Here is a 27,011-nt window from a genome sequence, read left to right as displayed (position 1 = left end):
GCTCCTTTTGACGCTGTGGGAGCCTTCCCTGGAATCAGAATCCTTGGAGCAGGAATCGATCCATTTCACCAATTAAACCGTTACTAACTGTATTGGAGCCACAGAGCGCCTAGAGCCATCGCTGCTAAGCTGGTGGCAGTGGAAGCCTTTGGCCATAACCTTCCATCCAGGGAAAGCCAGCAGATGCGACAAAGGAAAGCAAAGCACTCATTTCTAGCAGGAGTGGAGCACATCAGAACTTTTCCCTCTTTTGTTTTAGTTTTAGCAGCTTGAATCCTGAACGTTTTCCCATTTCATGACCTTCGGTATCAGCAGCACATGCTCTTGTTTTTCCCTCCACAGATGCTCAAAAACAGGAGCAGCCCCAGGAGTAGATTTACAAAAGAAGGGTAAACGCCATGGGAAAGAGGGGGTCATGCGTGATGTCCCCCTCTAGAAACCTTACACACCCACAAGAAGGTATAAATAACTATAAATTTATTAGTAAAGCAAAACCATTTGACAATCACACAGGAGAGCTGGACGTGTTAATACAATATATATACACACACGCACGGGATACAGTCTTAACACATGGAAAGCAGTGTTAAAGGCACTGCAAGCCACACCGAAGCCTCATCGCTCACGAGTACAATCTCACACAGCCCTGCCAATTCACAGGCACGGAGTCACAACCATAGGTTATGCGGATCCACCTATAACCTCACCCCATCAGAGACTGTGGGTGGGCCAACAAGCCCTCTGCTCCACTGCACCGAAGAACTGCCCCTGAAAAGAAATCAGATCCATGGATCACATAAAACTTTACGGACAAGCACCTGGAGTTAGGGGTTAGAAATCCACCTTGGGGTTCTGGCAAACGGATTCGCTCTCAGAGGTCTAGGGATGTTGGGAAGCTCAGTTCCTGGATGTCTGTAATGTGCTTTCAGATGGCCAGCAGGGAACGTGCCATAGGGGAACAAAGTGGATCCCAAATCACAAGAGACGCTCAAGTTGCCAGAACCCAAGACGGAGTGGTAGCCCAAAATTCATACTTGCCTGTCCTTATTGCATCTCTATGGGATGTCTGCATATACAGGAACAGAAATCTTCCTGCGAGTTAACTCAGCGTGTCACAGCTTGATCAAGAATAGTTAACATTCAAGGTTAAGGTTTTTGCATCATTAGTTAACACCCAGTTACCAGCTGCAGTCCTGGGTTGACTGCAATGCCCGAAGGAAATAAAAAAGTGCTTTTCTCCTCCCCAAAAACATCTCGCAGGCAAGTTATTCCAGCGGAGAGCCAGGAGACTGTGCCAACCCATTGTCACACGCCGCTTTTGTGTCATCCTCATCCATCCTCCAGTTTTTCCCTTTATTGTTCACTTTCATCAGCACCAACTCTTCCAGAAGCCACATGGCAACCCAACGCTTAGCACACACATTAGCACCCAGCTCTCAGAGGGACACCCTCGCTCCGCATCATGCCCCTACGCAATCACTGAATATGGGACCAAGATCAGACAACTGTACCCAGGGCACAGGTACAAGTAGATTGTACCCACCATGGTGAAGCCAGGATATCCTTCCACCTTGAGAGCTACAGCGTGACAGCCCCACCGGCAGTAGTAGGAAGAACCACTTAAGGAGAGATTGAAGTTTTTTAAATTCCATCTTCACAGTGTCAGTGCGCATCATGATACACCGCTACCTGACCATTTCTACCCCATGAACCCTTCAGGGCCCTCCACTAAGTTACTACCAAGATTTGCCGTGACAGTGTCAATGCACATAATTTATTGGAGAAACTGCAACTCCTCAGGCTATGTCTACACTACCGCGGTAAATTGATCTAAGTTGCACAACTCCAGCTGTGTGAATAACGTAGCTGGTGTCGACATAGCTTAGGTTGACTTACCGCCCTGGGTCAATGGGAGACACTCTCCCGTTGACTTACCTTACTCCTCTCGTTCCTGGTGGAGTACCGGGATCGATCGGAGACCACTCTGCCGTCGATTTAGTGGGACTTCGCTAAACCCATTAAATCAACCCCGGTTCATCCATCGCCGGAGCATTGAGCCCACGGTAGGGTAGACATAGCCTCAGGCTGGCGCCTGTTTTACAGCTATGCTGACCAGTCTCCTCTTAGCTCCACCACCTCAGTTTCCTACACAGGAGCATTGGGACACACTTTCCCCATACTTTGTTGCCAACACCCCCGCATGCAAAGCTGAATTGACATGCCCAGGATGGAACTGACCCTAAAAGAGAATGAGGAACAGTGCTGCGTAAATCCTTTCCTAGCTTTGGCTGTGCCACTCAGGGCAATGGCTCTGTAGACCGCAATTGAGTTAGTTGCTCAAATCCCACTGGAATTCAACGGAACTGGGCACCTTCCCCATCAGGTTCCTTTAAAATCCCCACCATTAGAGGTCTTCAAGTAAATGAGAACTACCACTGGTCTCCGAAAGGTATTTATTTTAAAGAAATCCATAGTAGAAAAATAATCAAAATGGCAAAAGGGAAAAAGGTACCATCCTTTACAAGGAGCAAAGCCAACATACGAGGTGCAAAGCAACCCCGAGGTGGTTATAAAAGGATAATCCCCAAAGACGGCTGAACAGCACACAAGAGACATGGGGAGGGAGAAAACAAAGATGTCAAGGCCTTCTGTGGCTATGCTGAAAGAAGGGAAACAGGAAAAGGGCGGAGGACAGAAAGAGACGGGTAAGAAGGAATCTCTCTTTCCTGGAGGCAAATACACAGCTACGAAGAACTGAACACATTGTCTGCAAGCCAGTCACCCGGTTGCAGAGGTATAATGTAGGCACCCCCCACCATCCCACCTTTCTATGAGTTTCCAAAAGTTCCATCTTTTCATTCCTATTCTTCTGATCTTCTAGAGAAACAGCCACACGCAAGACATACCCCCATCTAGCCAATAACATCTTACAGCTATTGAGCTATTGCGCCTGGCTTCCCGCGCTCAGGGAAGCTAAACTCGTTGGTGAACAATATTTTATCAAGGCTGAGTTACAGCTGGCCGGGACCGTTAGGTACTATGAGCAGACGCAGGAGTATCTTTTGAAACCAGGGTGTGGGGCTACAGATACCCCAGCCGTGTCTCTCTATAAACGTCAGAACGGAAGAGAAAGGAAGTGCAACACAGATACAGAGTTTAACACGTTTTACCCCATAGAGGCTTTGGCCACATTTGCTCTTTGGTTTGAAAGTAAAATGCCAACTGAAAACAGTCAATAGCTGATGAGCCCTTCCGCCCTGTAGGATGGTGTCATCATAACCCACTTTGGAAAGGCAGCCATTGTATCGGCTTCCTGAGCCCCCCAGAAGCAGAACCAGGGGGGTTCTCTTACAAGATTATGTTCCACTATTTCTACCACTTACTCCAGTTTAAAAAACAAAAACAACCTGACTCTGAAAGGCACAGCAATGTAAACCAACCCTCTTCTCCCCAACCTAAACATCTTTAAGGGAACAGTTGGTGGTTAAACAACTTTCTTTACCTAATAAAAATCCAGGGCTGTAGCGTCAGTTCTACCACGTAACTTGTCCCCACCCTGCCCTCGTCCCAGGAGATCAAGGTACGGCCACATACACCCGACGAGTAATCTGCTCCTGCAACACATGCTGTCATCAGCTGTTAGGGCAACCAGCTTTAAGTGGAACTGGACTGCACTGTTACCAAACAGAACACGCCAACGGTAGTCCTGAAGCCACACACAGAATCACAGAAGTGTAGGGCTGGAAGGGACCTCAAGAGGCCATCTTATCCAGCCCCCCGGGCAGAGGCAGGAGCAAGTAAACCTAGGCCATACCGGAGAGGTATTTGTCCAACCTGTTCTTAAAAACTCCTACAACCTCCCTTGGAAGCCTATTCCAGAGCTTAATTTCCCTTATAGTTAGGAAGTTTTTCCTAATAGCTAACCTAAATATCCCTTGCTGCAGATCAAGCCCATTACTTCTTGTCCTACCTGCAGCGGACACAGAGAACAACTGGTCACCATCCTCTTTATAGCAGCCCTTAACATATTTGAAGACTCAAATCCCTCCTCAGTCCTTCAAGACTAAACATGCTCAGTTTGTTTAACCTTTCTTCATACGTCAGGTTTTCTGAACAGTTTATCATTTTTGTTGCTCTCCCCCGGACTCTCTCCAATTTGTCCACGTCTTTCCTAAAGTGTGGTGCCCAGACCTGGACAGAGTGCTCCAGCTGGAGCCTAACCGTTGCCGAGTAGAACGGGGATAGTTACCTCCTGTGTCTTACACATGAGACTCCTGTTAGTGTACCCCAGAATGAAATCAGCCTTTTTTGCAGCTGCATCACACTGTTGACTCATTCAATGCGTGATGTACTATAACCCCCAGATCCTTTCCTACAGTACTGTCACCTCTCCCATTTACCAACTATTAGGGCTCCTGGGATGCATCTGCCCTATCTCGGAGAGCTGGGTAATAGCCCTGGGTGTGACTAGACCTGAGAAATGCATGCCTCTAGCTTGCAGGGTTGCAGCTATGAACTGCATTTCCACAGACAGATTGGACATAGATTCAAGAGATCTTGGGCCTGATTCTATTACACTAAGACCCTTTTATGGTGCTCTGGCAGCATGAAGGTGCCTTAAAGTGGGTGGAAATGAGTAGCCCCCTTGCAAAGGGCCTCCCCAGCCACTACTGAACAAGTCTAACATTCCTGTAACACTGGCATCAGGGGCAGGCCTCTGATGCGTATTACCAGCTATTTACTTCACAAACGAAGAGTCTCTGGCAACTAGAGTCATACATCAGCATCCTCCATCCCTTAAATGTGTAAATAAGCATTCCCTTCTCAGAAAAGGGCCAGATCTCGCAACTACGCAATACAAGCCATCCTCTCCATCCCCTTCCAGTTCATCACCAATCATCCCTGCTTTGGGGACTAGCTTAGAAATAACTCACACAGCAGGAAAGACAGAACTGCTGCCTTCTGCCACTGCTGAGTTCAGCTGCCCACTCCAGCACTGAGCAGCCAGGGTACCAGCTACACGCTGGGCTGCCTAGCTCCCTGCTCCCGCCCTGAACAGTTCAGCAGCTCATAGATTTCCTGGCTGGAGCAAGACAGCTAAACACAGCATGACAGAGCACCAGAGCCAGCGGGGAATGCAACGAGGGTTAGCCTGGGTTCACGTACTTCTAAATTGGCTACAAAAACCAGGGAGAGGTACTGAGCTGAGAACAGATCCTTCGCATCCAGAGCTAGCTGGTGCTCTGAAGCGGATGGGACAGAGACCAGAATGGGCGGAGAGGAAGAGGGGAAACTATCTCGTTAATAAAAGTAATACTGCCGAGATGCAACAGGAGTGGAGCCTTTATATCGGAAAATAACTTATCTCCCTACTTGAAAGGGGTTAGGAGACTGTAAATGCCACCTATACATTCATATCCGCCTCTACAGCACCACTCGTATCTCTTGTGGAGGGTGTGGTATTTGCCACCCACAATAAATCTATTGTTTGCTGTTTAACTACAGTAGAACCTCATTCATCCACTTTTGGTCTCTCCACAGCCAAGTTTAATACAGTAGCTGGCAGAACACTAAGAATCATAGAATCTCAGGGTTGGAAGGGACCTCAGGTCATCTAGTCCCACCCCCTGCTCAAAGCAGGGCCAATCCCCAATTTTTGCCTCAGATCCCTAAATGGCCCCCTCAAGGACTGAACTCACAACCCTGGGTTTAGCAGGCCAATGCTCAAACCCCTGAGCTCTCCCTCCCCATAAGAGTAAGGTCTGCTCCCCTATCTCGGTGGTGCAGTTTACTGCAGAACATTTACCTGTAGGTTCTGAACTATCAATGCTTCTGGCTGTCAAAACAAAACGAGGGAGGACACTGGGAGCCACTCTTGATTTTTAATTTTAAGTGGGTTTATCATCTTATGAGCCAATCCACCAGCGTTGGTGGTTCCCAATGGATGTCCCAAAGGCATTAGTGCAAAACGCTCTGCAGCTGGAACAAAAATAGTCTCTATAGCCAAGTGTATTGCATGTCGAACAATTTGGTTCTTTAGTTCTCTCCCCACATCCTGAATTTCCATTTCCATTAGCAATGTCCCCTCCAATGCCACCTTTCCCTGACTCCCCCAATCTGACCCACTTATAAAGACAACCTGAACAAGATTAGCTTTTCTTGTTTGTGTTTCAGTTTTACTCCTGTAGTTAAGGATACACTGAACTCTATATATTAACATCAAAAACCAGCTACCTAGAACTGAATCTCTCTTTTTAAAGATCCAAAATGACATCAAATTAAACTATACAGGATTTCTTTTAATGAATATTAACAAACTGCTTTAAAAAAAAAAAGCAAAATGGAAAATAAATGCAGACAGAAAACTTGGTAGAAGTCGGTTCTACATCTCTGAGGCAGTGTGAAATACGAAGAGCACTGAGTCACTCCTCCTGAGGTGCCAGAGGTTCATTTAAACGCCTTAAAGCTGCTCGTGAGGAAAACTCAGGACCTGTTCCTTCAACTGTTCCAGCCCCCTGTGGAAATAAGCTCTGGTCCTCTTTACGGTGCTGGAAGTGGACACGGAGTGGGGGATCCTTTGAGAGAAAATAGGTATGACTTAACCTTTTACAGGGTTAATGTGGGTTTCTGTCACCCACAATGGACCTGCTTTTGTGGCCCTATCCATTTGGGCAGCATGCAGGTAGTCTGACCACCACTGCTCTCACTAGTTACAACCAGTGTGCCCCAAATTCAAACACTAGCCAGCCAAGCTGGTGGCAAGGAAAGGATTTTGGGAAAGGCAGCAGGCACTCTGGCCTAGGAAGTGCCAAACTTTAGTTGAAGAACCCTTGGTCGTGAGAAGCCAACAATATTCTGTAAACGACAGCTTTTGGGGCTGGATCAGCCCAGTCAATGGGAAAACAGAGGATGGTGACTTTTTTTTTTTTAAATGGTTCCTGGCTGCAATATAAAGATGCAATTCCCATGAAGGATACAGGTGGGATAAGGGGCCAACAAGAGGGGCCCACAGGCACTCCCAGAAAGGAAAACGTTCATCCCTGACCCTCTGCTAACCTGCCCTTCCCAAGAAGCCAATTACACAGGAGAGAATGAATTCTCCCCTACTCACTGTCTGATCGGAATAAAAAGATCATGCCCCAAAAGATCACAATTTAATGCCACAGAATTTGGGAGGTTCAATTACAATCCCAAATTCTCAAACTCATTTCTAAACAAACTTCTCTTTTGCTGATTTTTTTTTCAAGTTGTATTTTAAGAGTAGTGTTTTCCCTATCCCGTAGTGTTTTACTGCTGATCCCACTCAGAGACCTCTTGCTTTCAGCACAGAGCCCCCCGAGGCTGGGATTGTATGCCCCTCCAAGTGCATCACTGAGAAGCACTATGAGAGAAGGGCTTGCTTTGGCAGCAGTTTTAAGTCTTAATAGCAGAGCTATGCCTCAAGACAGCTGAACTCTTAGGAAATTCAGAGACTCTCCCCAGGTGAGCAGCTTGCAAACTTAAGGTTCTCAGCCAATTATAGAACCAGGAGTACTGGAGATCTAGAGGATTGACCTGGCCAACTTCTCCAAATACCGTCCAGCACTCATGTAACCCTTAGACTGCATCAGAGTTACTGGGGGTCAGGTGAGAGGGAAAGGAACCTCTGCAGACTTCTACAGCCAGCAAAGACTGGAAAAGCAGCAATGGACTTAGTACATTAGGAGCACAGCAGTCCTGTTGCTGTTCCCTCCTGCTCACTCTAGTGAGAGGAATGTCTGGGGAGCTCCAAGGGCCATTTGGTCAACCAGTGCTACTGGCTCAAAACTGCCTTTAAGCAACTTAACTGTATTTGGACTAACAAGCACGAAGGCTCCCACAGCGGAAGCCTGCTGTTTCACTGCCTGGGGGAGAAAGTCATGCCTGGGTCTGGCTTGTTCCTGAGCCTCTATGAGGGCCAGGGACAGTCAGCCGGCTCTCTCAGGGAAACTCGTTACTAGGTGGTGTGTGTAAAGGGCTACAGTCCCCGGGGGCGGCTGAGCGGAGACCTGCAAACTCACGTCCCTTTGAACTGCAGGTGCAGTGGAACTACAATCCAGAAAAGGACAAGCAGATACGGGATTTGCTTTCACTATTTCCTCCCCTTCTCCTCCACTCCTCTGGATTCTTTACATACGGTCCAGCAGATCAGTAAGACACTAATACAGGTGGGACAGAACAAAGAGGCCAGAGCACCGTCAGCCAGGCCAGCAGCCCATCGCCCACTGCCCCACCTGGGTACGGGCATCGATCCTGTATGCTCCGGGAAGGGACGCAGGCGGGCGAGGAGGCCTGCATGCCCCCCGGAGCCTGCCGAGGAGGCTCACGGCAAGCAGGCCGCCACCTGGTAGGCCCCCTCCGCGGTGTGCTGGACGCTGTGCTCCTGCAGCAAGCCCAAGTCCAGGAACCGCTCCCCGCACCACATGCACTTGTACTGCTGCTCCCGGGCGTGCACGCCGTGGTGCTTGTTGAGGTGCTCGCGCTGCTTGAAGGCCTTCTCGCACGCCGGGCACTTGTACGGCTTCTCGCCCGTGTGCACGCGCCGGTGCCGCTGCAGGTCCGAGGCGTATTTGAACCGCTTCTCGCAGTCGGGGCACTTGAGGGGCTTCTCGCGCACCGGGTCGCAGCGGTGCTGCACGAACTCCGAGGAGGAGAAGCAGCGTCTCTCGCACAGTGTGCACTTGAGCGGCTTCTCGGCGCAGTGCGACAGCTGGTGCTTCTGGAGGGCGGAGGCCCTCTTGTAGGACTTGTTGCACACGGTGCACTTGAAAGGCCGCTCGGCGTTCTGCACGCACTTGTGCCGCAGCAGCTCCGAGGACTGGGTGAAGCCCTTCTGGCACACGTTGCACTTGAACAGGTTCTCTATGCCGTGCACGTGCTGGTGATAGAGCAGGTGCGAGGGCTGCACGAAGCCCTTCTCGCACAGGTTGCACTTGAAGGGCTCCTCCGCCTTGTGGGTGCGGCGGTGACGCATGAGCGCGTACTGCTGCTTGAAGCTCATCTGGCAGAGGTCGCACTTGAAGGGGCGCTCCTCGCTGTGCGTCCGCTCGTGCTGCCGCAGGTCGGAGGGGCGCTTGAACGACTTGCGGCACTCGCCGCAGCGGAAGGGGCGCTCCCCGCTGGGCGTGCACGGGTGGTGCAGCAGCTCCGAGGACTCCTTGAAGTGCAGCTCGCAGACGCTGCACTTGAAGAGGTGCTCGCCCGAGTGAGCGTACATGTGGCGCACCAGGTGCGAGCGGTGCTTGAAGGTCTTCTCGCACACGGTGCACTTGTACGGCCGCTCCGAGCTGTGGGTCCGCTTGTGGTGCACCAGGTGCGAGGACTGACTGAAGCTCTTGTCGCACAGGGTGCACTTGTAAGGTTTCTCTCCGGTGTGGACGCGCTCGTGCCGCGAGAGCTCGGACAGGTGTTTGAAGGTCTTCTGGCAAATGGAGCAGCTGTAGGGCTTCTCCAGCGAGTCAAGGGCCTGGGAGGGCTCCGCCTCGGGCGGCTTGTAGGTCTTCTCACAGATGGAGCACTTCACGGCGCTGCCGTTGTGGACGTTGTGGTGCTGCGCCAGGGAGGTCAGCAGGGAGAAGCCCATCTTGCAGACCCCACACACGAAGGGCTTCTGCTCCACCTGGATGCACTGGTGCTCGAGCAGATCAGTAGCCTGGTGGAAGATCTTCAGACACTGAGTGCACTGGAAGGAGCGGTCGTGCCCTGGCAGGCACTGGTGCTCATGGGGGTTGGACAGGTGAGTAAGGTCGTGGCCGCACACACCGCATTTGTGGGATGGCTCCCCAGCCTGGATCGGAGGGTGCTGGTGATGCTGCGGATTGGGGTCTGGTTGGAGCAGGATGCCGTAGACAGCGCAACCCAGAGGGTTCTCAGCAGTGCTCGAAGGGATCGAGTGCTCTGGGAGTGCTGCTGTGCCGGCGTGATGTTGTTGCTGTTGTGGTTGTGGCTGCGGCTGCTGCCAGCTTTCTGACATGCTTGGGAAAAAAAAATGGGGTTTCAGCAGACACAGCTTCAGCTTTTCGGTCGAGGGGAGCAATTCAGAAGATACTGATTCCCAGCAGCTGGTCCTCAACTGGGGGTGAGGAATCCAGCCCACGCTCTAGATCTCGGGATCAAATGAAAAGCACTCCCTTTCGCAAGTTTTTTGGGTAAACTAAATGGAAACCAGAAGCAAAAAAAAAGCGTCTTGAAGACAACAGGAGGCCTTTGTCCGTGTTGACCCAATGCACTCACGTTGGCAAAGGTGAGGAACACACTCCAAGGAACAATTCTGCAAGGAAAGAAGACAGCTCACATCAGTTCCCACAGTAAGCAAGACAACTGTGTGTTCAACCCTTTAACCCACGGATCAGACTAAAAATAATCTGTTATACCTATTCTATCCAAGCCACACTTACGCAGAAAAGGGGGAAAACTAACTGAACCAGGAGGAACACATACAGTCTAGGCCAAGTTTACCTAGGACCAGAAGGGACCAAGTCCTGCCCTGACAGCCACGCTCCCATTAGACAGACTTTGTCCTAAGGACTAGCAGCCTTGTTTTTTGGCTCCCTGCATTTTCAATCAAGTGTGATGGCCCAGAAAGGGAGGCATGTGTACATGTGGCTGTTTCAGTTTACAGAGAGTCTGGGGATTCTTTTGTCCCCATTTGGGGCTCAGATTGAGACTATCTAATGACCTGTCACCATCTCTTTCCTAAATTCTCAGCAGAGAAAACTATGTAGTCAACTGGATTAATTTAATCAACATTTCAATTTCAAATCCCCATGCATTCACTTGTTATGAAACCATTGGCTAGAGATAGCAAAAGTGGATTGCTCGCCAAAAGACAAGCCCGACCTTTCTGATTATTTCATGTAAACCTCACTCAAGAAGACATACAGACCCTACTCTGACTAAAAATACTGCCCTCCACAAACCCATATGAAAAAATCACTGCACAGGAGCGTGACAGGATCTGCTGGGGTTCAACACACCTACTAAAACCAAAACGTTGTCTCACTGTTGTGCAGTCCAAGGGGGTAGATATACACTGCTGTATGCTAAGAGCCAATCAAGTTTTACGCTGAGATATAACATCATAAGCAGAGTCCACTCTGATCCAGTTAGGACTGGTTGAGTACCAAAGGCTCACTGGGGGAAACAGTCTCTGATATTTCAGGATTTACTTCCAATCCCCAACTTTGTTAATGTACCTGACACCACAGCTGTAGAAATGAAACAGCCTCACTAAAGAGGGGATTCAAGTGAATAAGATATCTTCTTATTTTGAGACTCGGAAGAACAAGAGGGCTCCAGGGAAACAACTACCCTGCTTACGATGCTTACTACCCCCACGCGACATTAACCCGTGAGACTAGAGCAAAGGCCTACTTACAGACAGATCACAGTACCCAAAAAAGTGTTTGTAGCCATATAGGTCTTTTAGCGAACGTGGCCAGAGTACATAATGTGATTGGTTGGTTACAGAGACTGCCAAACTGCTGAAGGGAGGATCACTGGAGCCTACAAACTTGTGCATAATTTACTCATTGCCCCCAATGAAAGGTATCACATTTTCTGCCTCACAAAGACGACTCAACCAGAATTGTAACCCTTCCCGACGCATAACATGGGACTAAGAAAATTTACCTGCTAGTAAGAAGACTAAATCTATTACAGATACAAGAGAAAGATAGTGAGGTAACAGCGAGACCCAGGAGCAGGCCAATCCCCTGGCAAGAATTCCAACACCACCTCTTGGGAAGAAGGAGGGTACCGATATTCCTACTGGACCACTATCCCAGGCCCTGCTCAAAAGCTCCATCTTTCATATTAGTTTCCCATTAACAGGCGACTTTGGATTCAGCAGAAACTGATGGCTTAGTCTCCCACTCATTGCTGCAACTGTCTCAAACATCAGTGGCAAGTGGCAAAAAAAAACAACCCAAAACTTCAGCTAGCTTATGGCATTCAGCTCAGATTGAGCGGCACTATTTTGGTACTCAATAGGATGCTGCACTAACCAATTTGCCTTTACAACATTATATTTAATGGTGCACTATTCAGAGAAGCCACCAAACTCCTTAGGGCTGGCAGCTTCACTGGGATCTCCCTTTCCAATCCCGCACATTCCACCCTATCCCCAGCTTTAATTTAGAACTATTTGAACTAAAAGAATATCTGCAGTTACACTAGCTGGAATAAGACTTTAAGAATAGATAATCTCATGTTTCAGGGCATAAGCCAACCACTAACTGTCCAGGAAGAAGAAGAAAAACTTCCCCTGTGGGCAGGTTTAATCTATAGTTAGTTGTTGTGCAGTCTGATAGATAAGCAGAGACCGCACTCTGGACTATGGCCTGATGCAGTATGGAAACGGCTAGGTAATACCCAAACAAACAAAGCCCTTAGGAAATACCAACCTGGGTATATTGATATAAACAAACAAGTTAATGCAGATGTTCAGTCTGGCTCATCCCTTGGTGGGACACAGAAAATGACGACACTTTAATACAGGGGTGGCCAACTTGCGGCTCCGGAGCCAGATGCGGCTCTTCAGAAGTTAATATGCGGCTCCTTGTATAGGCACCGACTCTCTGGCTGGAGCTACAGACGCCAACTTCCCAATGCGCCGGGGCGTGCTCACTGCTCAACCCCTGGCTCTGCCCCCACTCCACCCCTTCCTGCCCCCTCCCCTGAGCCTGCCATGCCCTTGCTCTCCCACCCCCCACCCCCCCAAGCCTCCTGCATGCCATGAAACCATTGATCAGCAGGGCTGCCGATGGGTGGAAGGCGCTGAAAGCTGGGTGGCGGGACGAGGAGGGGGACACGACTGATATGGGGGCTGCTGACGTATTACTGTGGCTCTTTGGCAACGTCCATTGGTAAATTCTGGCTCCCTCTCAGGCTCAGGGTGGCCACCCCTGCTTTAATAAGAGCGTCAGAATGAAAGAGGTACTCTCAAGTTGGAGAAGAGGCTGGCAATGTAGCCATCTCAAACACAATCTGGCCCTTCTGCACAATAATTTGCACCTTCTGCGCATCATTTCTCTTCCCTTTTTGTTATGAACCTATTTGTGTTCTGATCCCCACCTCTCCATTTCAGGCCCAGCTTCACTTCCCGATCAGCCTCCAGGTCACAATCACAGCACCAAGTCCAACTAACTAATACATCACAAAGAGAAGAGTAACTCCAGAGTGCAGGCCAGCAGCGGAGGCTACATGCAAGAGAGTAGGGCTCAGAATCCAACCCACATAGATTCACAGCAGCAAGGGGCATAGAGGAAATCACAGCACAGGCCTGTGCCTTAATTAAATGGTCTGTTCCCGCAGGTTTACTCCAGCACAAGTGTTCCTCTGAGTTTCCTGGCGTTTGTCATCTGCAGCCTACCCTTAATGTTAATATGCTTAATAAATATGTTTAACAATTCCCCAGGAGAAGATACAGCTAGATCTTCAGACGAAACCAAGCACCCTCAGCTGCTACTTGTTCCTCAAAGACATCTTTACCTTTTTACCCTACAGTCTGGTAAGCTACCCCACACTCAGCCCTCTATTCAGCTTTCACCCTGGTGGGATCAAGGGAAACCCAGTGCTGACTAGAACAAACTACACCGTTATGTTACGGAGAACTCACAAGATAGTTAAAATATGTAAAGAGAAGCAGGAAACGCTACAAATACCCCACTGAAAGTCCTCTTTGTAATGAGCGTAGAGACATGACAGGAAATAAAGCCTCCCCCTCCATGCCATTCATGTTACACCCCCTGTCCAACCAGACCTTAAGGTGAGACATCCAAACCACGAAAGTTTAACTTACAGATCAAAAAAAGAACGTGTTTCCTTTACGTGGAAGTAAAAACCCTCCTCTTTCCAGACCGTGTCCTACGTGTGAAGCTGGGGACATTTCCAGCTGGGAGGAACAAAAAATGCAGGGGAAGAGGAAGGGAGAGACATGAGACAAATCTGGGAGCAGAGCTGGGGAGGAGGGAGGAAATAAACAAAAACAGACCTAATTAAATAACTGGACTCTGTCTCAAGGAGGAACCGCTCCCGGGGTGGGAGGAGGAGGAGGAGCGGTAGGCCGCCCCCGGGGACAGGCTGGCCCCGAAGAAGCGGGTCGCGGAACCCCACAGCCCCCAACGCTGGCTGGGGTCGGGAGGGCCGGGGACACCCCCAGGATTTGGGACACGGCCCCCTGGAGAGGGGAGCGGCGGGGATCCCCCAGCGACAGCGCAGGGAGCGGGGCAGGGGAAGCCCCGCCGGGGAAGAGGGGGACACACCGGGCTACGGGCAGCCCCACCGTGCCGGGGACCCTCCAGCACTCGAGGCGCGGAAGCCCCAGGTCCGGGGGAGGGGGGGGAGCCCCCGGCAGTGGGGGCGGGGAGGCCCCGGGTCTCGGGGGGGGGGGGGGAGCCGCCCGGCCCCGGCGCTCCCGGCTCCCCGCTCACCTGCAGGCCGGGCCCGGCGGGGGTGGGGCGGCCTGTGTCAGCCCGGCTCGGTCCCGGGGGCCGCGGCCTGCGGGCTCCTCCCGATCCCCGAGCTGGCGTAGCGGCCGCGGCCGGCGGCGCAACCCGGAGAACGGAGGCCGAGGCGGGGCCGCGGCGGAGGAGGAGGCGGAGGCCAGGCGGGCAGCCGGCGGCTCGGCGCTGGGGGGGGTCCCGCTGCCGGGTGGGGCCCGCTCGACTCTGGGCGGCGGCTGCGAGCCCCGGGATGGAGGGAGTCGGAGGAGGCGGGGCCGAGGGAGGGACCGGGAGGGGGGGGGGTGCGCCCTGCCGGACCGCGGGGGGAACTGCGCGCCCACACTGCCCCCTGCCGGGCCGCGACGAGATCTTCTGGGGGCCGCTTACCCCGGGCACCGAGGAGCGGGGGGGGGCAGATGCCCCCGGGCAGGCTGGGGCTGGGGGGGCTGGGGCAGTGCTGCCCCACATGGACGGGGCAGGGAACATTCTGGGGAGGTCTTGGCCGCGACAAAGGCCCCCTGACCCTGACTGCAGGGGCCCAGAGGGGGGTGCGGTGATCCGAGCCCCAGGCCATCGGTCTGAGACGGCCCCTCCCCGCACCCCGTGTAAACGGGGCGCCGGAGGCTGGCCCCCGCTGTCCCGTATAGCTCGCGGGTCACTCATGATCCTCCCCACGCCGGTGCCCGCTCGCTGCTGCACGCGTCCGGCTGCGGGGTCAGCCTGGATTCCTTGCTCCCGGCACCAGTGCGGGGCTCCCGCGGGAGGGGAGGGCGGGTGCCACGGGCGAGCTGCCCTCGGGGTACCCGGGAAAGAGCCTCCATCCCGGCAGCTGCTCGTGCGCAGCACCCCGCCCCGGGCGCATCAGACAGCAGCAGCCCGGGGCGGGCGGACGAGACCAGGGCGGGGGGGAAGGGAAGTTAATTCCTTCGCTCGCTGAACAAGGCGGCAGAGAGGACCCGGTTCCTGCTCCCAGCCCCGTGACGGCTTCCGCGCCCAGCCCCAAGCCTCTGGCCCCCCGCATGCTCCGCTGGGTCAGGGGACAGCCCGGGTCCACCCACCGGGGATGCAGAGTCCTTCTCTACACGCCGCGGCCTGGGAGCCGCCCCTCCGCTGCCCCTAGGAAGCGCAGCCCCGGTCCTCCAGCCACCCCGCCGGCTCCCTGCCCCCCGCCCCTGCTGGCTTCTCGCCCCCTCTGTGGACTCGCTCCGGCTTCCTGCTCCGCCTCCCCCCGGCGGCCGGGCGCCCCCGCTGCGGCCTCCCTCCGGCCCCGGGAGGGGTTCGCTCGCCCCAGCCAGGCGGGGCCCCGAGCGCCGGGGGACGCGACACGCTGCCGCACGGAGGCGCCGCGGCGGGGCGGGCGGGAGGCGGCGGCGATCCGGCCCCCATGAGCGGGGCGGCGCTGGTGGGCTACAGCAGCAGCAGCAGCGGCGGCTCGGAGGATGAGTCCGGCGGCTCCCCGCCAGCCGCGGCGGGGCGGGAGGAGGGGGCGGGGGGCGTCTCGGCGCGGGGGGCGGCGACCCACGGAGCCGGCCCCGCCCAGACCAGGTGGGTTTGGGGCCGGGGGGCCGCCTGGCGGAGGGGGGCCCCGGGGGGTGCCGGCCGCAGCTGTTCGCGTCCCCCCCCCCCCCCCCGCTCGGCCTGTTGCTTCGCACGGAAGTTTGGAGTGGGAGGAAAAGAGGGATCGGATGGGGCTTGGCCCTGGCCTGGCCCGCTGCGTCCTCTGGGCCCGACACAGCTCTGCCCCTGGCCCTCAGCCCAGACCTCCTGGTGTTACTCCTGGAGCCCCCGCTCAGGCTTGTCTACACGGGGTCATAGCCCGAAAGAGCTGATGCTTAATAGCCCAGTCCAGGGCCCCTGAAATCAGGAAGTGCTGCAGGTCTGGACAGAGCCCTGGCAGATCTAGGGGCTTGTCTACATGGGGAACTATTGTGAAATAAACTAGAGTTTGAATTTTAAAGTGCAATAGCTATTATCTCCCCCTGCGGATACAATTATTCTGCACTAAGAGCACCTTTGGCCCGTTTAGTTTAACCCACTTTGGAAGATCTGCTCGCTCCCCTCAGTCCTGGCCTGCAGTACCTCCTAATCTAGGCCTGGACTCCCCCTTAACGCAAACACACCCTCACCCAGACCTGTAATGAATGCCCTTTGCTATTTTATTGCTGGATCTCTGCTCGGTGGCCTGCTCTGGTTGTGCTGAATTGTGTAGTGGCTTTTCACTGTCGGTGAGTCGGTTTGACAGGCCAGTGTTCAGGGACTACAAGATGTAGGCCTGGTCGGGAGTTGTCACTTTCCAGTTTGTCAGTGGCAGCCAAAGCTTGGTCGCTGGTGCGTGGTGTTGCATTTGGTAACTGAAGTGTTCTCCCGAATTTAAGTGTTTGAAATACAGCATCATGAAAGTGTCTTCGGGAAAAGCGTGAGTGCAAAGTCGGTTTGGGGAGGAAATAAGAATTGATTGGGGGGTATATTGCCTCTTCCCTTCCCTTTTCTAGGCCTGCAACTGGGCTGTCTGGGATTATCTGTCCTCTGCAAAACCACAAATAATATTGGCAATGGGTAGAGCAGGAGGTGACCTATTGGGCTTCTGAATGCAGTTGGGCTTTAGGTTTCATAAGGGGAGGATGGGAAGAGGGTTAAAACTGATAGCACTGATTGCACAGGACCGGGCCAGCCACAGGAACCTAGGGCTAACAGATGGAGGCCCTTGTGTTGAGAGGGGGAACCCTTCCTGGCTCCAGAACTGTATAGAAGCTCTCCTTGCTGGCTGACTTTGGAGGAGTCTAGAACACGTCTGTGCAAATGAGGAAGGATAAGCCGTTGTCCATGGCACAACTAGCCGAGGACACTTGCCTCTCTCTGGGAGTGGGCCATGCATGTTAATTTCCTCTTCTCCTCTCTCCTCCCCTCAACTCTCCTGCAGCATGCCGATTCCTCGCCTCCCTCTGCCGGACAGTGTCTTAAACATGTTCAGAGACCAGGAAGAGGAGGTCACGGATGACAGCTCCAAGCACGGCGGACGAGTGCGCAACTTCCCCCATGAGCGGGGCAACTGGGCGACTTATGTCTACCTGCCCTGTAGGTAACTTCAGCCCTGTCCCCTCTGTTTCCCGGTATGGGGACAGTGAATGCTGGAGCAGGGGAAGAAGTGGGAGTGCTGGGAAGAGGAGCACTCTGTTCCAGTGTGGGGCTGGTGTTGGCAGGAACAGATGAGGGACAGAGACCCCTGGGAGCATAGGCGCCGACTTCATGGGTGCTCCAGGGCTGGAGCACTTACTGGGAAAAATTAGTGGGTGCTCTGCACACACCGGCAGCCAAACTCCACGCCCCACCCTGCCCCACCTCACCTCACCTCCGCCTCCTCCCCTGAGCACACCACGTCACCGCTCCTCTGCCTACCTCCTAGCGCTTGCCGCCACCAAACAGCTGTAGCAAGCTCTGGGAGGGAGGGGAAGGAGTGGAAACGTGGCGCGCTCGGAGAGGAGGTGGGGCCAGGGCAGGCATTTGGGGAAGGAGTCGGAATAGAGGCAGGGAGGGGGCGGAGTTGGGGCAGGGACTTTGGGGAAGGGGTTGGAATGGGGGTGGGAGGGGGTGGGGCAAAGGTGGAGTCGGGGTGGGGGCAAGGGGGGGGTCAAGCACGCACCGGTGGCAGTAAAAGTCGGCGCCTATGCCTGGCAGTGGAGTCCTCCATGTGGAATAAGCAGGAAGAACTCGAAATGCTAGGAAATAAACACAACTATGACCTAGTTGGCATCACAGAGACTTGGTGGGATAATACGCATGACTGGAATATTGGTATAGAAGGATACAGCTTGCTCAGGAAGGACAGGCAGGGAAAAAAGGGAGGAGGTGTTGCATTATGTATTAAAAATGTACACACTTGGACTGAGGTTGAGATAGAAATAAGACACAGACTTGTTGAAAGTCTCTGGGTAAGGATAAAAGGGGTAAAAAACAAGGGTGATGTCATGGTAGAGGTCTACTACAGACCACCTAACCAGGAAGAAGAGATGGGTGAGGCTTTTTTTAAACAACTCACAAAATCATCCAAATCACAGAACGTGGTGGTGATGGGGGACTTCAACTACTCAGACATCTGTTAGGAAAATAACCCAGCAGGGCACAGATTATCCAACAAGTTCTTGGAACGTATTGGAGACAATTTTTTATTTCAGAAGGTGGAGACAGCTACTTGGGGGAGGCTGTTCTAGATTTGATTTTGACAAATAGGGAGGAACTGGTTGAGAATTTGAAAGTGGAAGGCAGCTTGAGTGAAAGTGATCATGAAATGGTAGAGTTCCTGATTCTAAGGAATGGTAGGAGGGAAAACAACACAATAAAGACAATGGATTTCAAGAAGGCAGACTTTAGCAAACTCAGGGAATTGGTAGGTAAGATCCTCTGGGAAGCAAGTCTAAGGAGAAAAACAATTGAAGACACTTGGCAGTTTTTCAAAGAGACATTATTAAGGGCACAAGAGCAAACTATCCCACTACATAGGAAAGACGGGAAGTCTGGCCAGAGACCTCCCTGGCTTAACCAGGAGATCGTCAATGATCTAAAACTCAAAAAAGAGCCCTACAAAAAGTGGAAACTCGGTCAAATTACAAAGGATGAATATAAACAAATAACACAAGTATGTACGGACAAAATTAGAAAATGCAAGGCACAAAACGAGATCAAACTAGCTAGGGACATAAGAAACAAGAAAACATTCTGCAAATACATTAGAAGCAAGAGGAAGACCAAGGACAGAGTAGGGCTGTTACTCAATGAGGGGGGAAAGACAATAATAGAAAATGTTGAAATGGCAGAGGTGGTTACTGACTTCTTTGTTTCGGTTTTCACCAAGAAGGTTGGTGGCGATTGGACGTCTAACATAGTGAATGCCAGTGAAAATGAGGTAGGATCAGAGTCTAAAATAAGGAAAGAACAAGTCAAAAATTACTTAGATAAGTTAGATGTCTTCAAATCACCAGGCCCTGATGAAATGCATCCTAGAGTACCCAAGGAGCTGACTCAGGAGATATCTGAACCATTAGCAATTATCTTTGCAAAGTCATGGAAGACAGAAGACATTCCAGAAGACTGGAAAAGGTCAAATATAGTGCCCACCTATAAAAAAAGGAAATAAGGACAACCCGGGGAATTACAGACCAGTCGGCTTAACTTCTGTACCTGGAAAGATAATGGAGCAAATAATTAATTAAGCAATCAATTTGAATACACCTAGAAGATAATAAGGTGATAAATAACAGTCAGCATGGATTTGTCAAGAACAAATCATGTCAATCCACCCTGATAGCTTTCTTTGATGGGGGGAAGCAATAGATGTGGTATATCTTGACTTTAGTAAGGCTTCTGATACTGTCTCCCATGACCTTCTCATAAACAAACTAGGGAAATACAACCTAGCCGGAGCTATGGGGGAGGGTCAGGCTCTAATCCCGCTACTCTTTTCCCTGGCAGGTGAAATCCAGGAGGAATTGCTGGAGCTGCGGGAGCTCCTCGTTTCCCACGCCCGCAGGTACACGGTGTCGCTCACTGCCATGGAGGAATTCCACGTCAGCCTCTCCCAGAGCGTGGTGCTGCGGTACCACTGGATAAACCCCTTGGTCCAGTCTCTCAAGGAACACGTAGCCTCCTTCTACAGGTAGGAGCAGCAGAACCCTGGAGGCGCACTCCCCGTGCGTCCCTCTCTCCTTGAGTCACTCCAGCCATTCCTAACCTCTCAGCCTGCTCTGACTCTGGGACTCCTAGCGATTCCCCCTGACGGGCTGTGGATCCCGGTTAATCCAGTGTCTGCTCTCGAGACCCCTGCGCAGGGGGCTAGATCCTGCCCCATTGAAATCAACGGGAGTTTTTGCTTGGACTTGAATGGGTGCAGAATCTGGCACCAGATTAGTCTGGCGAGCAGGCCAGTGGCCCAGGGGGCTCTGGGGTGAGGAGCAGTGACAGGGTTGCATTGTCTTGTAAATTTCTTACCAAAGGTCTCTCCTGAGTTCAGTGCTTACAGCTGGCTTGGAGACCCCCCGGACACAGCCTCATGCTGTTTTGATGGCTAGGCTTGAGAAGTGCACAGCAGAGTGGAACCGAAGGGGGGGTAATGCCTGATCCAAGCCCCAGGGAGCTTCAGTTTGGATGGATTCACCCTTGCTAGAAACAGGCCTTTGCCCATGCGCTTGGCCAGCAAGAGGGAAGCCCGGCTGCAGCAGCTTAATGGCGGGGCACTTTGCATCTCCTCCTTTGTTTCTTTCCCTAGTTGAATTGCTGCTTTCCCCTATTTCAGGTTCTTCTGTACGGCCAGCCAGGTTAAGGTGTATACCAACCAGCGCAAAACCAGGTGCGTGAGTAGCAGAGCGCGCTGTCCTTTTCGAGAGCACTGGGGAGTAGGGGAAAGCTGGCACTAGGAGGGGTGGATGGGGCGTGGTTCATGCTGTGTGCAGACCCCTTGATCAGCGCTAAGCAGCTTGGTAGCTGTGTGGGATCCTATCCATTTGTCCCAAAACCCTGCTGCTGTCGGTTTTCATAGCCGTCCTCCCAGTTCCCCCCATCACTTCCAGGCTGGCAGCCCAAAATATATTGATAAATACAGTTATCTGACTGGGTCGGTTCATGGCAGCTCATTGAGCTGGTACCTTTGCCTGGTGGTTTCACCTTGCACAGCAGAACCGCAGCTCTCATTCAAAAAAATAATGCAAGTCTCTAGCCCTTTCAGCTGCAAAGGTGACTTCAGTGCAACCAGTCCAGTGACATCTGCCTGAGTCTGCAGACAGCCTGAAACAATAGCCCTGACAGAAGAAAGAGCTGTCCCAGTCATCTCAGTTGTGTGTTAACTCTGAAGCCTAACTATGGTGATTTAAAATGTTGAGATTGTTAACTGTTTCATTGCTGAACAAAACACATGAAAAAGGAGGACCATCAAACTAGGAAAAATTGCTGACTCCACTGTGAGTGCTGGCTTGTGTTGGTGTCATGAACGGGTGGATCTTGGATAGCCGGTGGAGTTTAGGAGAGCTCCACTACTTTTTTCCCCTCAGTCTGACATATGACACCAGGAAAGGATGGGGACTTGGTTGCCCTTAGCAACCTGCCCAAATTCATAGGGGACTCCAAGGTAGGGTAGTAACACGGCTCTTCCAGTGCGACAAAAGTTTGCTCGGAGGATCTTCCTGCACTCCATCTTTCTCCCTGTCGGTGCTCAGGACCTTTGTGGGCTTGGAGGTCTCGTGTGGGCATTCTCAGTTGCTGGAGCTGGTCTCGGAGGTGGATAAAGTTATGGAGGAGTTTGATCTCCCAACGTTCTACAAGGTAATGGTTTGTCTCTTGTCTTCTCCCTCTTCTCTGCCAGTCCAAAACCTCAAAGGGAGGCCAGAGCTCTTAGCTGCCTCCCTGGCTTTAATATGGAGGCGGTGGGAACAAGGTCATAAGGGGCTTGAACTTCAGATGCAGCAAATAAAAGGGAGTGGGAAAACATATCACAGCGTGAACTCGCCTCCTGCTTCTGTCCTCTCTCCACTTCTGCCCCTTCCAAGGGGGATCCTGGTTTGTCTGCTCCCATGTCACTCATTTATCCTGCTTTCCCACTGGTGGCCATGCTGGTCATTAATTACTGCCTGCAATAGCACCAAGCGCTCAGGCTCTGTGCAGGGCATTTCCTGGCAGTCAGTGGCTGACTGGATCAAGGGCCTGAGGTCACTCACTGACAGTAATGCGTGGAGGTCGGTATTGCCAAATGAGAATGGGGCTAGCACAAGCCTTTCACTTCAAGATCACATCCCACCCGGGACTGTAGTGATTTTTATTCATTACCGTCCAATGGCCCTTCTGTGAAATGCGTTTCCTGGGTCCGAGCCCCATTCCCAGGGGACAGGGGGACATGTCACAGAAACCACCACCAAAACTGGCACCTTGTTGGCAGGAGAATGGCCTAGGGTTGTATGGGCCATGGAGGGTCCTGCTCCGGTCGTCTTTGAGCCACATTGGCAGGTCACTATGCAGGAAGCTGGCGCTGATGCTGCCCGTTCTGTGGACAGTCTCCTGAGCTGCCAATCCAGCATCTTTCTCTGTGCCTAAATTCACTTACAGGGTTTGGGGGTTTTATTAAATAAACTCTGATCTCTAAGTCTATGGGCTGAGTTATGTGCTCGCTTCTGGCTCAGAGGTATCAAACAACTTCTCAGATCTGTATCTGTGTAGGAGGTGTTTTTCCACACATTATGAATACATCTTGCAAAGCTGAGAGACGCTAGGCAGGGAAAGCCAGCCTTTGCTATTGATACCAGAGGTAGGCGGACTGGGAGCCAGGATTCATGGTATCTAATCCCCTCCCTGACACTGACTCGCATTGGGTCCCTATCTGTAAAGTAGAGATAATGATGCTTACCTATTTCACGGTGGATTGTGGGGCTTCACACATGTAAAGCGCTCTGAGATCCTGGGTGGTGGGACCCAGCAGGGCTGAGTTACACCAGCTCTCTGACTTTGCAGCCACCTTGCCCTGAGCTGCTGTTCCATCGCTCTGTCTGAGCTTCTGTATCTCTCTGTACAGAACCCATCATTCCATATCAGCCTGGCCTGGTGTGTCGGGGACCTGACTGACAAGCTGGAAGGGCAGTGCCTCCAGGAGCTTCAGGTAACGCCCCATGCAGCTGTCTACTGAGATTGCGGGGGGAGGGGGGAAAAAGTAACTCACCAGCCAGGTGTCTCCAGAGATGAGGAGGGATTCAGGTAACTTCCCAGCCACATATCTTCAGCTGGGAGCCTTCAGGTGACTGAATTGTAAACCGTAGAGAGATGAGGGAAGAGAACTTTTTTGGTGGGAGTTTGAGTTTGATTCCGCTTCTCTAAGGTGGTTTCCTTATGAGCTGCCTGGGAAGCCTGAAGACCTCCAGCTGCTACCTCTTCATAAGGAGAGCCATGGTCTGTGTGCTGTGAGTGACTGACTTGATCCGCGGCAGCCCCCTGAGCTCACACACAGTGACACTTCCCTTATGGGCCCTGGGTATGTTTTCCAGGAGATTGTGGATGGGTTTGAGGACTCCACGTTCCTGCTGCGATTCCAGTGGGATCAGATCCGCTGCAGATCTGGGAACAAGTTCTTCTCCTTCCCTTTGAGGTAGGAGACGGAAAGCCACGCACTCCAGCAGCTCCAACGCCTCCGCTAACTGTTGGACAGTTTGGAGTTTCACATGCATGCCGAGTTGCTGTTCTCAGCTCACAAGCCTAGGGAGGTTTGTAGCCTCAAGCCAGGCTGCTTTTGTTTGAAGCCGCTGGCCCTAGATGTGTGTATATGTGAGGCTGTTAGGTTATTGTGCTTTGTAGACTGCCATCAACATAGGCAGTTCTAGACTACCTGTGGTTGCCAGATGTGCTGATGTTTTAAGCTGTAGTTGCCTTCTAGTGCAGAGGTGAGGGAGGTTGCTAAGGGGGGAGTGTTACACAGCTGGAAATTGCACTGCATTGCTAAGGGGATCTAGAGCATAGTTACTGTCCTGAGCTCTGAGTCCTTAGCTATTAACTGCAAGATCCAGGTGTGCAGAGTTAGGTCCTTCTCTCTGCCTACAGCTGCCTGGGGACAAGTCCCCTTATGAGGCTCCTCCTCCCCGATGCCTTTATTGCCACACTGGAGAAATTGAGCATCAAATCCTCAGTCCTTGCAAGTCCAGGTGGGATTAAATCTGGCAAAGCGGAGGAAGGCCCTTGACTTTCAGGGCTAAGCAGCCTAACTCTAGTTTGGGACTAGTGGAAAGTGTTCAGTTTAAACGGATCCACAGAGAGACTTTGTGGAGGAGAAGAGCAGCAGGGCCCTGATTTTTAAGAGAATTTTAAAAGGCACAGGGCAGGTTTTTATCTTAAATAGGAGGCTTGTCATACTGCCACAGGCCCAAAAGAGGGCAGTGTTGGTTTTCCCAAGTGAACTGGCTAGCAATAAGGATATTTGGCAGCCCTCTGATCATACCCAAGTTCAGAATTACCTGCTGTTGTTTAGCTTAATTTGGGCAAGCCAAGAACATCGGTCTCCAGGGCGGGGCGCACCTTGCACCAGGACTAACTCCACTTTCAAATGAATCAAGCCAACTGGGTCCTGTAATGATAGCCCTGGACTGTGAACTGAACTTCAGCTCCTGCAGAGATCCTGTGCAGACTTACTTTCCTGCCCTTGACAGGTGCTTTGGCCTCTCAGGCATTCTGGAGAGGGCAGGCAAGTGCTGCCTGGTATCCATCGTTCCATAGTTGTCTTCCAGAAGAACCTGAGGCTTTTGTTTTGTTACAAACCCTGGATTCTAGTTGCCATAAAGTTGTTTTCCTGGTATATTCTGGACCTGTAGGGCCTGATTCTCAGAAGTGCTCCCCTTGACTTCAAAGGAAATTGTGGGTATTGAGTGCTTCTGAGAATCAGCCCCTCCGTGGCCCTTCCCTCCAGTGAGATTGCAGGGGGGTGGTGTCACTGGCCAACGTGGCTTCGAAAGAGACCAATATCACAGGGGATTCATTGCCATTTAAAATCGTGTTAAGAAGTCCTTTATGTTTATCAGCTTCTTATCTGCAATATTTGCTTTAAAACATTCTTAATGGTTTCCCTGGATGGGTTTGTAGAGGCCAGGAGATGAAATTCACTGTTTAAAATTTTGTATTAAATATATACATAAATAAAACCTTCTATTTCTGCCTCTGGTCCCTGTGTCTGTGTTTTCATACAGACTGAAGTCTAACTGTTCTAGCATGTATTCATTTTCTTCGCAGCCGGTAATCTGACTGTCTTGAGAGCTCAGTTCTGTCAAAGGTTACTTCAGTCTATGCAGCCTTGCACTGAGTTAATTCTGTGTGGTCCATGGAGTTTAAGGGTAAGATCTTGAGATCAATGGAAATTTTGATTCTAGTGGGGCCAGGATTTCACCCCAAGTGCGCAGTTATACCAGCAGCCTTTAGCAGGAAACACTTCAACTCTCTTTCCTCCCTGAAAAATAATCCAGGTATCAGGATCTACCAGCTGTTCCCAAACAGTGATGTCTTGAGAAATCACGCTCTGTCACTTTTTGTCATTATTAGGAACACTGCCCCACCACTCCCCCCGTACACAATGTAGTAATAATTTTTAAAAGCCTTGGTGAAGTGAGGTCTTTGTTCCACCCTTATGATGGTGTGTTTGTGTGGCCATGCCGGATGGGATGTGGTGGCATCGACCCATGCTCACAGTGTGGCTTTCTGCCCATGCGAATGTGGCTTGCTCAGGGTGCTGCACGATTGCTGTTGTTAACAGGCTCCCCTGAGGAGGGCAGCACCCAACCGTTGTGGGGGAGATACTTTGTACATCTCTGTGGCCTGCCGTTGGAGGATCTCAATGTGCTTTACAAACAACAATAGTCTAAAACAAACCCCCCTCTCCACTCTCACGGGTGAGTATCCCTAGCCACAATCCTACACATGGGGACTGAGGCTGGATGGAGTCACTTGCCCAATGTCTCCCAGTGAGTCAGTTGGAGAGCTGGGAATTCTGTCCAAATCATGTCCCCCTCTCCTGAGTTTTAACTTCATGGCCTTTTTCCCCCCTCGTCCATTTGGCCCTCTTTGTAACCCGTTAGCCACAGGGGGTAAAATTCTCTGTCTCATTTGCAAAGTGTCTTAGACACTTAGCAGCCCAAGACCCAGTGACTTTCAGGGAGATGACGGCTCAGCAGCCACTTCTGAACAATGTACCCCTATCCGCTTTACTCATGGTTTGTCCCCACTAGCAATGGGTTAATGTTCGGTTGGTAACCATGAAAGCCCCCGGTCAGAGTCCAAAGCCAGCACATAGTGCCTTCATGTTGCAGTGTAGGCAGGATTCCCTAACTGTGCCTCTGTAAATGGATCGGCCACTCCTCTGTTCTCCCAGCTCCCTGTGTGGTAGGACGTCCCAGAGGTGTCTTACTAGTGCCTGTCTGTGAGGCACTATGGGACGGCTGGCCAGGCTTCCCAGGATTTACCGATACGAACCTGGTGAGGCGGCAGGGTGCTTGGCCCGGAGGCGCGCACACAGTTATCACAAGGTCACCGGGTGAACAAAGCTGCTGTTGTCCATGCTGAACTCCAGGGTGTTCATTGTCACCTGGTCAGCAGAGGGCTGCCAAGGCCCAGTTGCGCTTGCAGTGTAGACGGGGCCTGAGGCGTGACAACGATGGGCTCCTCAGTTGCTGGAGGCCATGAGGGGAGTTGTATTGCGAGGTGAATGGGGAGAGCTTGCAGGGTGGGACAGCTAAGCGACCCCTGTAGGGTGAGGAGAGGTTGGCTTGGTAGTGATCAGGATCTCAGCAAGGCCCTGTCTTGCTCAGTGTGCAGGCTGGTAGCCTGTGAAATGCCGGAGGTCAGACTAGATGATCTCTGGTCCCCTCTGGCCTTCAACTCCACGACCTTGTTCGCAGGAAGCCCTTGACACCTCACAGGAGCAGGCGGCAAAATCGGGGTTGGCTTCCCTTGCCACCATCAGTGCAAGTGCTCCTCTGCTTGCGCAGCCCTTCCTAGCCCGGCAGGGCTGGGGCGCGTCCCCTCCCATCTTATCCTTGGCAAACA

General features: G+C 52.0%; 2 protein-coding genes across 10 annotated transcripts; one reads left to right on the top strand and one right to left on the bottom strand.

The window, feature by feature from the left end:
• Positions 1 to 460: 460 nt before the first annotated feature.
• ZNF319 (zinc finger protein 319) lies at positions 461 to 15,597 on the bottom strand. 5 transcript variants are annotated; one of them, XR_014713757.1, is made up of 4 exons: positions 14,451 to 14,585; positions 13,820 to 13,912; positions 1,039 to 10,288; positions 461 to 768 (listed from the first exon to the last, which is right to left on the bottom strand). XR_014713757.1 is itself a non-coding variant. In XM_084644651.1 (3 exons), the coding sequence occupies exon 3, from the start codon at positions 9,989 to 9,991 to the stop codon at positions 8,342 to 8,344; it is 1,650 nt and encodes a 549-aa protein (XP_084500777.1). In that variant the 5' UTR covers positions 9,992 to 10,288; positions 13,820 to 13,912; positions 15,521 to 15,597; the 3' UTR covers positions 461 to 8,341. The 5 variants fall into 5 exon arrangements, 4 of the variants coding, with proteins under 4 accessions (XP_084500777.1, XP_084500775.1, XP_084500778.1 ...); XM_084644651.1 differs by lacking the exon at positions 14,451 to 14,585 and adding an exon at positions 15,521 to 15,597 and having other exon boundaries at positions 461 to 10,288; XM_084644649.1 differs by having other exon boundaries at positions 461 to 10,288.
• Positions 14,095 to 25,136, top strand: USB1 (U6 snRNA biogenesis phosphodiesterase 1). 5 transcript variants are annotated; one of them, XM_084644655.1, is made up of 7 exons: positions 14,095 to 14,344; positions 17,383 to 17,537; positions 19,929 to 20,112; positions 20,749 to 20,802; positions 21,665 to 21,770; positions 23,011 to 23,094; positions 23,477 to 25,136. In XM_084644655.1, the coding sequence occupies exons 2-7, from the start codon at positions 17,384 to 17,386 to the stop codon at positions 23,579 to 23,581; spliced, it is 687 nt and encodes a 228-aa protein (XP_084500781.1). In that variant the 5' UTR covers positions 14,095 to 14,344; position 17,383; the 3' UTR covers positions 23,582 to 25,136. The 5 variants fall into 5 exon arrangements, with proteins under 5 accessions (XP_084500781.1, XP_084500782.1, XP_084500779.1 ...); XM_084644656.1 differs by lacking the exon at positions 14,095 to 14,344 and adding an exon at positions 14,574 to 14,670; XM_084644653.1 differs by lacking the exon at positions 14,095 to 14,344 and adding an exon at positions 15,687 to 16,007.
• The last annotated feature ends 1,875 nt before the right edge of the window (positions 25,137 to 27,011 follow it).

This window comes from Lepidochelys olivacea, assembly GCF_965140295.1.
Source record: "Lepidochelys olivacea isolate rLepOli2 genome assembly, chromosome: 12".
Classification (NCBI taxonomy): Eukaryota; Metazoa; Chordata; order Testudines; family Cheloniidae; genus Lepidochelys; species Lepidochelys olivacea.
Note: the sequence above shows the minus strand (reverse complement) of the source record. Positions and strands in the feature narration are given on the sequence as shown.

What these genes read in the sequence shown, in the direction of transcription:
- USB1 (XM_084644653.1), top strand. Translation starts at nt 15,847, where the DNA reads ATGAGCGGGGCGGCGCTGGTGGGCTACAGCAGCAGCAGCAGCGGCGGC. An exon ending in GACTTATGTCTACCTGCCCT is followed by an intron (nt 17,538 to 19,928) that starts GTAGGTAACTTC and finishes TTTCCCTGGCAG; the next exon opens with GTGAAATCCAGGAGGAATTG. An exon ending in CACGTAGCCTCCTTCTACAG is followed by an intron (nt 20,113 to 20,748) that starts GTAGGAGCAGCA and finishes CCCCTATTTCAG; the next exon opens with GTTCTTCTGTACGGCCAGCC.
- ZNF319 (XM_084644651.1), bottom strand. Translation starts at nt 9,991, where the DNA reads ATGTCAGAAAGCTGGCAGCAGCCGCAGCCACAACCACAACAGCAACAA.